The 12,176-nt window shown below is 40.3% G+C and overlaps 1 protein-coding gene across 2 annotated transcripts in view; it reads right to left on the bottom strand.

The window, feature by feature from the left end:
• LOC128448298 (inactive N-acetylated-alpha-linked acidic dipeptidase-like protein 2) overlaps positions 1–12,176 on the bottom strand; it is a 447,438-nt gene that overhangs the window by 130,212 nt on the left and 305,050 nt on the right. For both annotated transcript variants that reach the window (XM_053430883.1, XM_053430884.1), the window contains one exon: positions 7,412–7,558. In XM_053430883.1, the coding sequence (XP_053286858.1) occupies positions 7,412–7,558 (147 nt within the window). The remainder of the gene's footprint in view (positions 1–7,411; positions 7,559–12,176) is intronic.

Below are 12,176 nucleotides of genomic sequence, written 5' to 3'. Positions count from 1 at the left end.
AACAGTACATTGTGAGTTTAAGCTTAAAACAGTCTGTTTTCAGAGTGAAGTGGGAATGATGAAACATCTGGCAAGTGCTTTTTTAAAACCACAGTCAGTCACACATGCTCTCAGATGAGGCTGATTCAGTGTAAGAGTGTGTTCAGCGGGGTTTTGACGTACGTCAGGTTGGCAGCAGGGAGAAGTGACAGCTACGTCTCCAACAGTGATGTTTCAAGTAGGAATAATTTGACGTGTGTGTGGAGAATGTCAGACCATCAAACAAGCCACCAACCTCAAAGCACCGGGGTGGAAAGACATGTGGTAAGGGTTGGTCTGTTGTTCTGTGAATTCAGTGCAGTTTACAGAATCACATTATTATAGTAATACAAAGTACAGTATTTTCTTCATATTTCACTAACCTTAACCCATTCATCAAAGAAATTATGCAACAGGAAATGTCCTGTTAGTCATGGACCCTTTTGAGGTCTAGCCACAACCCAATTATATTTTAAAGGACTGTTGTTCTGGTCTTGACAACCACTCCGTGCTTTGCATTACAGTTCACTTTCATTCCATTCACATACACACTCGTTCATTGATTCTTAATCTAGAGCTTGTCTATCACTCATTCCGCCCATTAGGGTCCAAAACACCTCTACATGCAGACTGCAGGAGCCTGGAAATCAACCACCAACCTGTTGATTAGTGCACGACTCACTCCTGAGCAACAGCCGCCCTCAGTGTTGTCAATATTCTCTGCTTTTCGTCAATACGTCCCATGAAAACAGAAGCAAAGATGTTTAACTTCCATAGCATCCATAAATGTTTCTAGTATTTCCAGGCCTTCTACTGAGGACAATGTGCACGCTCAGACTCTCCTCTCCTCAGCAGTACAACTTCAGCTGTAGGGTGAAAATCACCCTTGACCCAATCAGAACCAAATAAAGTACATTTTCATATTCTCATCTCGAACTTCAAGTGGTGACTCAGAAGCTATTAAATGGAGGAGATAATAAACAAAGGCTTTCATGAATAAAAAGCTATGTCATGAAAGGATTGGTAGCATTTTTCTGTGTTTGGAAAGCAAAGTAAAGTATCAGACGTACAGAGAGGGCTGATGATCTTCTTAAGCAGGGTTCATTGGACCAAACAGCTCATCCACCAATAAATCAGCTTATCTGAGTCAGCTACTTATGACAATGTCAGTTTACAATAACTGCCCACTAAATCTATAAAGAGACAGTAACTATGTTTTAGGATCTTTCAAAATGTGTCTACACATTTATAAAATCTCTGCATGAGTTTCCCCCTCCTTTTGCACCATAGTCCAAAGACATGCAGAGAAACTGAAACTAGCTGTACCTGTGAAGTTGAGTAAATAGCATTTATTTTAGGCCTGTGCTCCGCTGCCTGTTGTCCCTGAGAAAGTTCAAGCAAATGGATGTATGAAGGGTTAAAGGGACCCTCACACACATGGATTACTTCTCAGCCTGTGAATCGAGTTGTAACATCTTCTGTGGCTCTGAAGGAGTCTTCTAACTTCTCTAAAACAAAGCCCCAATGACTTGGGTGGTAAAGTGCTCATTTTCCATTTTTGTGTTATATAATAATCCATCCATCTAAACCCAAATAAAACATGCAGAGTACAGGACTCTACAGACTGTGGCAAAGACGTACAGTAATTTGTGCTAATGTCTCAAATTTAAAAGATAATGATGTATTGATGTTAACAACCCATCATCCTACTTCAGCAGCTTCTTCCTTCTCACTCTGGTGGCTCCCACCTCTCCACAGGTTTCATTAATATGCCTTCTCACGCCCACTCATCCTCATTTTCAAAGTCCTAGATGGAATTCTCTCATCTAAGATGTGTCTGATGGAAGCATGCACACATGCAAGCACATGGCTATGTGTTCATGTGCCTTTGCTTGCATGACTGCCCATGGTGTCATAACTATTGAAGCACCAATGGGGACTTTAGCCTGGCAGCTGTGCAGGGGAGAGTGGGATGCAGATGTAATATCTTTCTATCATTCCTCATAAGCTTCAGACTTCCAGGAGGGCTGAAGGCTCTGACAGGTATCTACTGCCACTTAACAAGACTCCATTACTGTATTTTACAGCGCAGACATGCGGCTGAGAAACGCCATTCGAATGCTACCACATATCGGTGTAATAAAACAGTATTTCTGCTGCCAGAGCCAATAATACATTAAGGCCTGATGTGCTGCACTGAAGTGGTGTGATGGAAATGCTGACAGGTTCAAAACATCTTGTCACATGTGTAGTAAATTACTTGTTTAGGGGTGTATGTGGAATGTTAGTCTTACTTTTCACTCCTCGGCCAATTGTTCTGCAGCAAACTGGGGTAATGCTGAATGACACTGGGGGTTGAAAAGCATCTTTGCAACTGGTACTAAACACAGGAAGATCTAGATTATCTGACAATAGAAGTAACACAAGATCTCACACATTAACTCTCAGAGAAATACATTCTTGGTCCTGAAGTCACAACAGGGAGTGGTGCAATAAAATGTACCTGTAGCTTTGTCCCAATTCTCGGAACTGCATCGTTTGGAGGACTCTACTCAGAGTGACCGAATCGGAATAACACCTAATAAGTCTGGTCAATGAAGGATTTCCTAATTGTGTCACCAGCTTGGCCTGCCTCACCATTGCAAAGCTATTTTGAGCGATTGCACTACACTACAGCTCGCCTACAAACCCAGCTTAATCATCGGGGGGGAATGAATTCTTTGACAGGTGGCTATCCGACATTACGACAAAGTTAAAAAGCAAACTATACAGGACCTAGCTGCAGTTGAGTCTATTTTACAGTGAGACAGGCTGATAACTGTTTTCCTGTGTAAATCAGCTGCAGATGCTGTTTAGTCTGCTACTTAATGCTGCTCCCTCCATAGCTTCATATGGCTCAATAAAGGATCAATGGTCAGATATCAGTTGTATGCCCAAGTTGTAAAGTGCCTGACTGGAAGGTCATCCATATCTCAGCATATGGAGAAAGGCCTGCACTTACAGTATATTATGTTTTTCTAGTTGTAACAACCACTTGAAGCCCTTTCCAACATATTTTCATTCATACATTTCACACACTTTTCAACCAACCCAAAATATAAGGAAAAGACAGGACTGTAATCCCAGGATGTTTTGCTACATAGACGGGGTCCCGGAGATCGACAGATCTCACAAACGTGTGCCTCAGGCAGCTTTGAGACCTGCAGCTTTAACATCTGCGGGAAACAGTCAAAACTAACTTTCACTGTGTTGTCTTTTTATGCCACAGATAACTCATTTTGCGGGTCACATTGACTTAAAGGAGTCAATTAATAGAAGCAGTTATTTGTGGCTTCTCTTTCTTTTGTCAACAGGATTTGAATTATAGCCTGTCCAGCCTGTAAAGAATTTACTGGCACATGGGTTCAAATCTACCATTAGATAATTATAGCTCTTGCTGATATGGCGCAGAAGAAGATATTAAATTAAAAAACCAGGGAAGCATAATTTGTTGTTGACCTGGATCTACTAAAACCAGACATTTTGCAGAGCTGTGTTTTATGCTCTGCTATGTTTCATACAGCATTTCAAAAAAAGTTTAAAGTCTCTGCACACTCACAGAGATAGTTTTTAGTTCATCTGTATGATTAGACTTGATCAGGTTGAAAAAGGGTGGAAATATTGAGAGAATGTATGATGTTGCAGAAGAAGGAGAACAGGTTTTACTATGGTAATCTCTAAATTCTAAAACTAAATGTGTTATTTTCTTGAATTAGCCCTTCGCAAATGGTCCAGTGTCCTACAACTAATTCCCCTCAAACACATACAAAAATGACAAAATGAACTTGAGTGGAGCTGTCAGTCAAACCCAATTTGTCCACACCTACTAGTCCTGAGAACGCGTCTCACACTGTTCACTATAGATGTGCAGAGGCAGTAGGAGGGCAGGTGTCAGAGCTATGGTCCTCAGATTTTTGAGGACTAGTATTGTCTCTAGAGAGAGCAACAGTAATGGCCTCCAGTCTAAATAGAGTACATGGACGTGTCAAGAAAGAAGATCCGTCTGGCTCTGTTGATCCCATGCTATCCCCACCTGCACCTGAATGTGACCGGGAACCACAGAGCAGCAAGGATGAGGGGATGTCAGGTATTCCTCTCACACCTCACAGACTGTCTGAAGTTCCTTTCAGGTCCCCAAAGCCAATGCAACTGCTAGATGACATATGTCAGAGACGACTCCCACGCCTGGCACCAGCAGGATGAAATCTTACTTCCAGATTTCTGTGCACAGTGGGGAAGAAAGACACACGGGAGGAGCTCTTCGTGTGCATCTTCATGATGAATGATTATGGCGATATGATGATTATATCGCTCATCTGCCAAACTGTCTTCAAGTCATGCCATTGTTTAATAGCGTGGATATAAACTTTTCTGCACTAAACAGGTTTGAGAATTGCAGATGACTCATCTCGTCTCATTAGCAAAACTAACTTTGTAAAATGATTGCAGAGTTTGAATAATCACAGGCTGGTGTGATGACTGCACGGCAAGGAAAAGTTTCATGGAATAAGAAAAAACAGATGCTACACTGGCAAACAAATGTTCGACGAACCACACTCCTGTCATGGACGCTGTGGCACTGCTACACAACATCTGCTGGTTTCCCGACACATTATCAGCACCACGACTCTGTTTACTGGTCAAATGAGGATGAATGGATATAATTACACACACAGTAGATTGCATATAAAGGTCTGTTTGGAATAATTAACAATGCTGAACAGAGGCAGAAATTGCTCCAAAGGTGATCATGTGGTTGAGGCCATATGTACAGGCTCAGATAGATTACCTTAATGAGTTCAGTGTGCAAACACGCCTAATTATTGCCTGTGTCGGCCCTAAAAAAATAAGGCCCTTTTGTTTTTACTTAGAATATCACTCAATAACATAACATGTACATAAACTGCTTAAAATATTCTACTGAATAATAGTTCCTGGCTAAATCTTCTTCAAAATCTACAGTCCCCATTGCCCAGATGTCGTGGATGGAATACAGCAGACCTCTTTTTTTGAGGAAAAGCAAAAAATCGGCTGAGTATCACAGTTCTGCTCACTACTGCTTAAAATAAGAACCAGTCACTGTGACAGTACTGATAATGTGTCACAGTAGAAAACGCAACGAGCAAAACACAATCTGTGTTACTGAGGGTAAACTGGGCTAAATATTCCACAAATTGACAGCTCTGATTTGTCTATTTCTATTTTGAGCTCCATTTATGGCCTATGTTGTGACCATAATGACACACAAACATGCAATAATGATTACTTAAGAAGGTGCTGATATATCTAGCTCTCAGCTCAACATTTTAGCAAAAAAGATAAGCCTATTGTGCAACATACCGTTTAAACAATGCTGCACATTTTTTTCGGGGGATTGAGCTTTAATGTGTTAAGAAAACTGACACAACCTGACAGTAATAAGGAACATGTGCTTTTCCAACAGTGACATTCAATATAAAGACATTATTCCTTGGTTGGTTGTGATGCTCTACAGATAGATTCACTCATTTCCCAGCCACTCAGGTGCAGCCATATAAATAAGGATTTGGTTCGATAATTTAAGATGACAGATGGCAGAGCTTAATAGTAAGGCTACATAAGTTTATCAGATGTAGAGATGGAAGTCGGCCAATTAAAGAGAAGATTAATTTCATATTTGCAGCTTAGATGTTTCCCACAGGTTTGTTGGTACCTGCCCAGAGACAGATGGAGGGTAAGTAGCAACTGAATCTGGAACAAAGCAACTCTCCTTTTTGAGATTAATGCTTTTGCACATGATCCCGGACAAATACACGTAATTAAACCAATGAGGCCACAATCAACACCCCAGGGGGTTTGCAACATCATCAATGCATGAGCAATAATCCATGATAGATGCTGGCCACGGCAGTAATATTTGTTTGTTGCTTTAACAGAATAGACATTTGGTAAACATCACTGTTAAGACTGCGGTTATGTTTTTCTTTGCTTTATTTTGTGATTTTCTCTCCTGGTGCATGTTGCTATGCGTGTTGAGTAAGAGATGAATGGGAACAGGTTTGTGACTGGTGGACTACGGGGAGTCCTTGCAGCGGATTGGTCCATCAAAGAGTATAAGAAGACCGAAGGTGGCGCTGTTTAGCTGCAAGGGGACACACATCCTCCTCCACTCCCAACCTTCCACATCACCAGCTGTTTGTTCTTTCACCTGCCTGCTTTAACTCATTGAGTTAGTATTTGTTCGACAGTAGAAGTAGACTGCTACTTCATTTGTACAAAATGTCTTCCTGTTTTGGGTTAATTAGGAAGTTAAGTAAATATAATTTGATGTATCGATTTTTTTCGATAGAATATTACAATGTTTGCTAATTTGAAATTTAGTCCAATCAGAATGACATTTTGTCACGTCAATAAAAAAGCACTATATGCCCTGTAACATATGTATTTCACTGTCAGCTGTCCTTAAGTTTCCGAAAAAGAGATGAAGCACTCCTGGAAATGGGGTCATGCACTGATGTTTCTACTACTGCAGCCCAGACTAAATGCTACTAAGTCAATGCTAATGTATGCACACAGGACTTTCCCCTAACACGGTCAGGCATATTTATGAATCATACAGTTTCTAATTCAAGTTTGTGTTTTGTCTCTGTTAAATAAAGCCTGTGCTTCGGATTTCACCCTCCACTACCTATTATTTTCAGGTTGTGATGATGCCTCGAGGGCAGATAAACATCATGAAGATCTCTCGCACTAATTAAGCTCAAAGTTGCCGTCCAAGCACAAAGTTCCACATTTGAGTGGGCTGACTTAGCAGCGGCTAAATCTCTGCGTTTCAACCCTAAGGCAGTACAACAAGCATCAATACTGCATTTTTAATAGAAGTAAATGGGGGCATGCATAATTCGTAAGCTGTGTGATGTGTTATTTGTTGCTTTTATAAAGACACAATCCATTTTGCAAAAATAAAACCATTAGTCTTCTTTGCTGCAGATGGCTGTTATCAAATCCAATCCCCCAACATGTCAGAATTGGACAAATTACTGCAGTGGAAAAATGTGTAATCTTTTTGTCTAAATAGAGACGACACACACTCACAGTCACTAACCTATCAAGTCTCCTAAGAAAGTTTTCACTTCTAATTAAGATCTGAAGATAAACAAATGGTGGCCTATGGCAAACTCAGCAGATTATTCAAAAACGGAAAAAAACCTTAAAATACTAAATACAGCCTCCTGAGTTTGCATGAATTAGAAACTCCCTGTTCACACTCCTTAGCAAGAAAATTCCACTACAGTAATGAGAGGGTTGTCAGACAACAGAGTCATCAGTGGGCAAAATGTGAAAGTGAAAGTATGTGAAGCAGATCTAAACATACCTCCTCCGCTTTGGTCTGCTCGAAGGCAAACTCCACGGTGGGAACAGCCAGTTGGTTGGCGAAGAAACTCACATCTCCAGGCAACTGCAGCGAGCTGACGTTGGGTCCGGGACAGTTCCCACCACGGATGCAACTCAGCAATTGTCTCTGGCAAAAAGGAAACAAAGACAATAGGGAGGGAGACTGGGATTTAACGGAATACAGAGGCTCAGAGGTCAACACGATGCTGCCATGTTAATGAATTAGATGAGTTAGAGGGGTCGCTACATCTGCTCCGTTAATACGTTGCCACAACTGGCTGAGATATCATATCGGACTCTACAGTTTCACAACAGCAAAAGAGCATTCCCTGTGTGACAACTAAGGCATGAATTACTGAATTACTGCGAAGATCCTGGTATTTTGGGGGAATTCATTGGATTTATTCAAGCAGGGCCCCAGGATTGTAATTATGTGTGAGTGTGTGGTCATGTGTGTTAGTAAGTAGAGGGTTTTATACAAAAAAAAAAAGTCAACGTTTCCGACGACAAGATGCACTAGATGAATTTCCGAAGACAAATCTATCTATCTATCTAACACTTTCACACATCTGATGTAATTAGATCCCTGAAGTGCTTTTATTACAATAATATAAATGGATCAACAGTTTAGTAGCAGCGCTTCATTCCAGCTCACAGATAAACAGTGTGGCAGAATGTTTTTTTTTGAGGGAGTGTGACAAAAACATGCAAAATGTGTCAACCACGACTGTGTAGGAGGCATAACAGGTTTTTCTTAATCAGTCGTGTTGGTGATAGGGTGGAGTGGCAATTTCTGTTCTCCACCCTATCTCATTTTGGCTTCAACCCCAACTTCATTAAATGGATAAAGATGCTGTATAAAGAACCCAAGGCGGCAGTGATGACAAATGGAATAATCTCTCCCTTCTTTAATCTGACCCGGGGAACTAGACAGGGATGTCCATTGAGCCCATTACTGTTTATCATCTTTTTAGAGATTTTAGCAGTGTCTGTTAGAGCACACCCTGGAATAAGAGGTGTAAGGGGAGGAGACAATGAACATAAATTATTAGTATATGCTGATGACATTTTAGCAGTAGTATCCGAACCTCTGACTTCGCTGCCTCATCTGATGGACACCATCCAATCTTTTTCAAAATTTTCAGGCTACTCCATCAACTGGAGCAAATCCGAGGCAATGCCTCTCTCCAAGTCATGTATCTCATCTATGGTGGAGAAGTTTAATTTTAGATGGGTACGACAGGGAATGAAGTATCTTGGCATCAAACTTCATGAGAATATAGACGAAATAGTGGCACTTAACTTTAACCCTTTACTTCAAAAGATGAAAACAAACCTTGATAAGTGGGGAAAACTAAAACTGACATTGTGGGGAAAAATTAATGTTATAAAAATGATAATTGCCCCGCAATTCAGTTATGTGGCAATGATGCTACCGATCAATATACCATCCACCATCTTTAGACAATTGGATGATATAATAAAACATTTTTTATGGGTTGGAAAAAGACCACGAATTAAATTGAGAAAGTTGTGTGCACATAGAGAGAAGGGAGGGCTTGGCCTGCCAGATCTTAGATTGTATTATTTAGCTTTTGAGATGGCTAAAATAGCAAGGTACTGGCAGGCTGCAGAGGGTGAGACAGCTTGGATGAAGGTAGAAAAGGAGATATGCTCGCCTTTCCAACCTATAGAAGCATTGTCACAAAGAAGGTCCAACATTACAAATCCAATACTTTTACATTCAAGGGAGGTTTGGGGTAAAGTACATAAAATGTTTAAACTTACACATACTCTACAAAGATATTCATCATTGTGGGATAATCCCGATGTCTGCATTGGGAAAAAACCTGTGTATTGGAAACAGTGGCACGCTAGAGGCTTAAACACCATTAATGATCTATTTGAAGATGGAGTGTTTTTGTCATATGATAAGCTGTTGCAGAAATTTGATTTGGTGGGAAAGGATCATTTTTGGAAATTTTTGCAAATGAGGAGTTGCATTACCTCAAAGCCATACAATATTACCGATAATATGATGAGCGATTATATGAAACTTCCACTCAGAAAACGAAAAGCCTCACAATTTTATAAAATTGCTAATTCTTCCCTCGGCAATGACTCTAACCAGTTAAAGATGATTTGGCAGAGGGACCTTGGTGGAGAGATTAATAGTGATAGATGGGCAGTAATTGTGGCTGATTGTGGTAAATATGTGAGAGAGGCAAGGGGAAAACTTACACAATATAAGGTATTACATAAATTCTATTTCACACCATCCAGACTGTATAGGATGAAACTATTGGGTGATGATCTGTGCTGGAAATGCAAGGAGGAAACTGGTACTTTCCTTCACTGTATGTGGGAATGCGTCTTGATTCGACCTTTCTGGACTCAGATTCTAAATATTTTAAGTAACTGGCTTGGAACAGAAATTCCCCTAAGTCCAGAGCTCTGTTTACTGGGGGACAAGTCTCAATTACCCAACATAACCAAATGTAATTTTTCTGTAATTTCGGTGGGTACAACAACAGCCTGCCGAGTTATTTTAAGACATTGGAAGGCGCCAGAAATTCCACATGTGAAAGAATGGGTATGTGCAATGACTGAAACTGCATCCTATGAATGTATGCTTAGTAGATTGAGTGATGACAGGGAGGAGGGGGTGACTCCTTGGGACAGGTTTTGGAATTACATAAAGGTAAATAATGATCCCCACTAGGACCCTGGTTTTATTGTTTTATTGTTTTTATTTTTATTTTTATTTATTTTTTTTTTGCTGTGTTTTTCCTGTATAAAGAATGATGTTTAATTTGATAAGATGTTTAATTTGTCATGTACCATGCCTGAAAAAAGTTCAATAAAAACTTAAGTTCAAAAAAAAAAAAAAAAAAAAAAAAATCAGTCGTGTTGGCTCCCCTCCCCAACCTTGAGAGCAGAGTGTCGTTCAACTAGTGCAGAAAAAGCAGAATGTCATACTCTTTCCTTCATATATTTACTTTTCCTTTACAACCATTACAACATACAAATTGGTACTTGAAAATCCAATATGTGCACAACTTTATACTCAAAAGTTGCGATTCATTAAAATGCAGCCTTTACTGGACTTGTATGATTTATTACTTGTTGGGATGACCAGGACCTTAATCACTCACTTGCATGATACAGATAATATCTTCTGTAGTTAAAGGGTTATATAATTTAAGTATCAACCACCCTTAATTAATTACCTATAAGTAATAGCATCCTAGCTGGCAGATAGTGGCAGGTTTGTTTTGGTTACATATTAGATGGATTCTGATTTAGAAGGTTCAAGGGGCAAAAACATGTTTTGTGAGTCCAAAATGACCTTGATGTCTGCCATTCTTAAAATAATGTATTTACAAGCCATAAAACCTTAAAAAAGACCTTGCCCTTTGACCGTCAAATTAGAATCACTTTGTGTATGAACCCAACCCTTTAGTAGAGGTATCATATACACAAGGCAAAAATATGTGACACCTTGACCTTTAACCACCAAAATCGAAACATTTAAATGTTCAGTCCCACTCAATTTTCTATCACATTTCTTATTATATTCAAAAGAATTGGAAAGACAGACAATCCAAAAGCATTATGCCTCTGGCTATTGTTGACGCTGGGTCTATAAAAGGCACTGAGTTGAGTGTTGAGTCATGGCTCGGCTTCAGCAGTGCAGGAGGCTGACGACAGCTGAACAAAGCATTTGAGATATCATAAATGCAGCAGAATGCCTGAACATAGCTGCTGTACTCCACACAGGTCAGACTCTGAAATGTGACCTAATCAACACTCAGACAACTTGTCACAGACCAGCAAAATTGCGCTAAATACCATATCATGCTGAATGAAGAAGAGGGAGAGGTATGAGCGCTAATAACATTTGGCATGTGGTTAATTACACTATTCATGCTTTGGTCACAGTTCCTCACAGCGAACATGCAGCTCGTCACCCGGAGCAACTGCTTTCTAGTGTTATTCTTAATTGAAAGAACAACGAGGCTGCTGGACCGACATTGTTGAGACCAGGGAGGGTAGAATGCGATGGCCAATCAACAGGAGGCTTATCCCCACCAGCCACATCCGCTGAGTCCGTCTTGTGTCACCACATTCTTCTGTCTCAGTGCATTTAATTAGTTTCCTGTTGACGGTCTGTCAAGGGGAGAGAGAGCGCTGCTGTCCGATCCCCCCCATCGTCACAGACATCACTATTGACTTGTTTCCGTAGGCTGCTGCTCTCTGAACATCAACTGCTGCTGTGAGATGGTGCCACTAACTGACTTAAGGCCAGTTAACCATACCTTTAACCTTGCCTCACCTTGACAGTGTGCACTTCAGTGCCGCAGTGACAGCTCTATCGTTAAACTTGCACTTTTTTTATTCAGTCCGGCTAAAAGCCTGAAAAAACAAAAGCATTTGCACACATATCAGTTTTCATGAAGTGCATATCATTACGCACGTATGCCTAATTGTGGGAGATAACAGAGTGGGAATAAGTGCTTGTTCATGTGGTGTGCATGATTTAAAAGTTGATTGAATTTGCACACAGAGGACAGACTTCACAATGTTGTTTGCAACATTCAGCTTTTATTTTTTGACTCTGCCAATTAGTGTGGAATCCATGGAAGGAGCCGTGCATGAAGCCTGTAGTGTTTAAATCCAAACAGGAAATATGAATTTTAAATTTCTGGTTAGTTTGGAGAAAATTAGAATACACTTGATAATTA

Source organism: Pleuronectes platessa, chromosome 9 (genome assembly GCF_947347685.1).
Source record: "Pleuronectes platessa chromosome 9, fPlePla1.1, whole genome shotgun sequence".
NCBI lineage: Eukaryota > Metazoa > Chordata > Actinopteri > Pleuronectiformes > Pleuronectidae > Pleuronectes > Pleuronectes platessa.
This window is presented reverse-complemented; position numbering and strand designations above follow the sequence as displayed.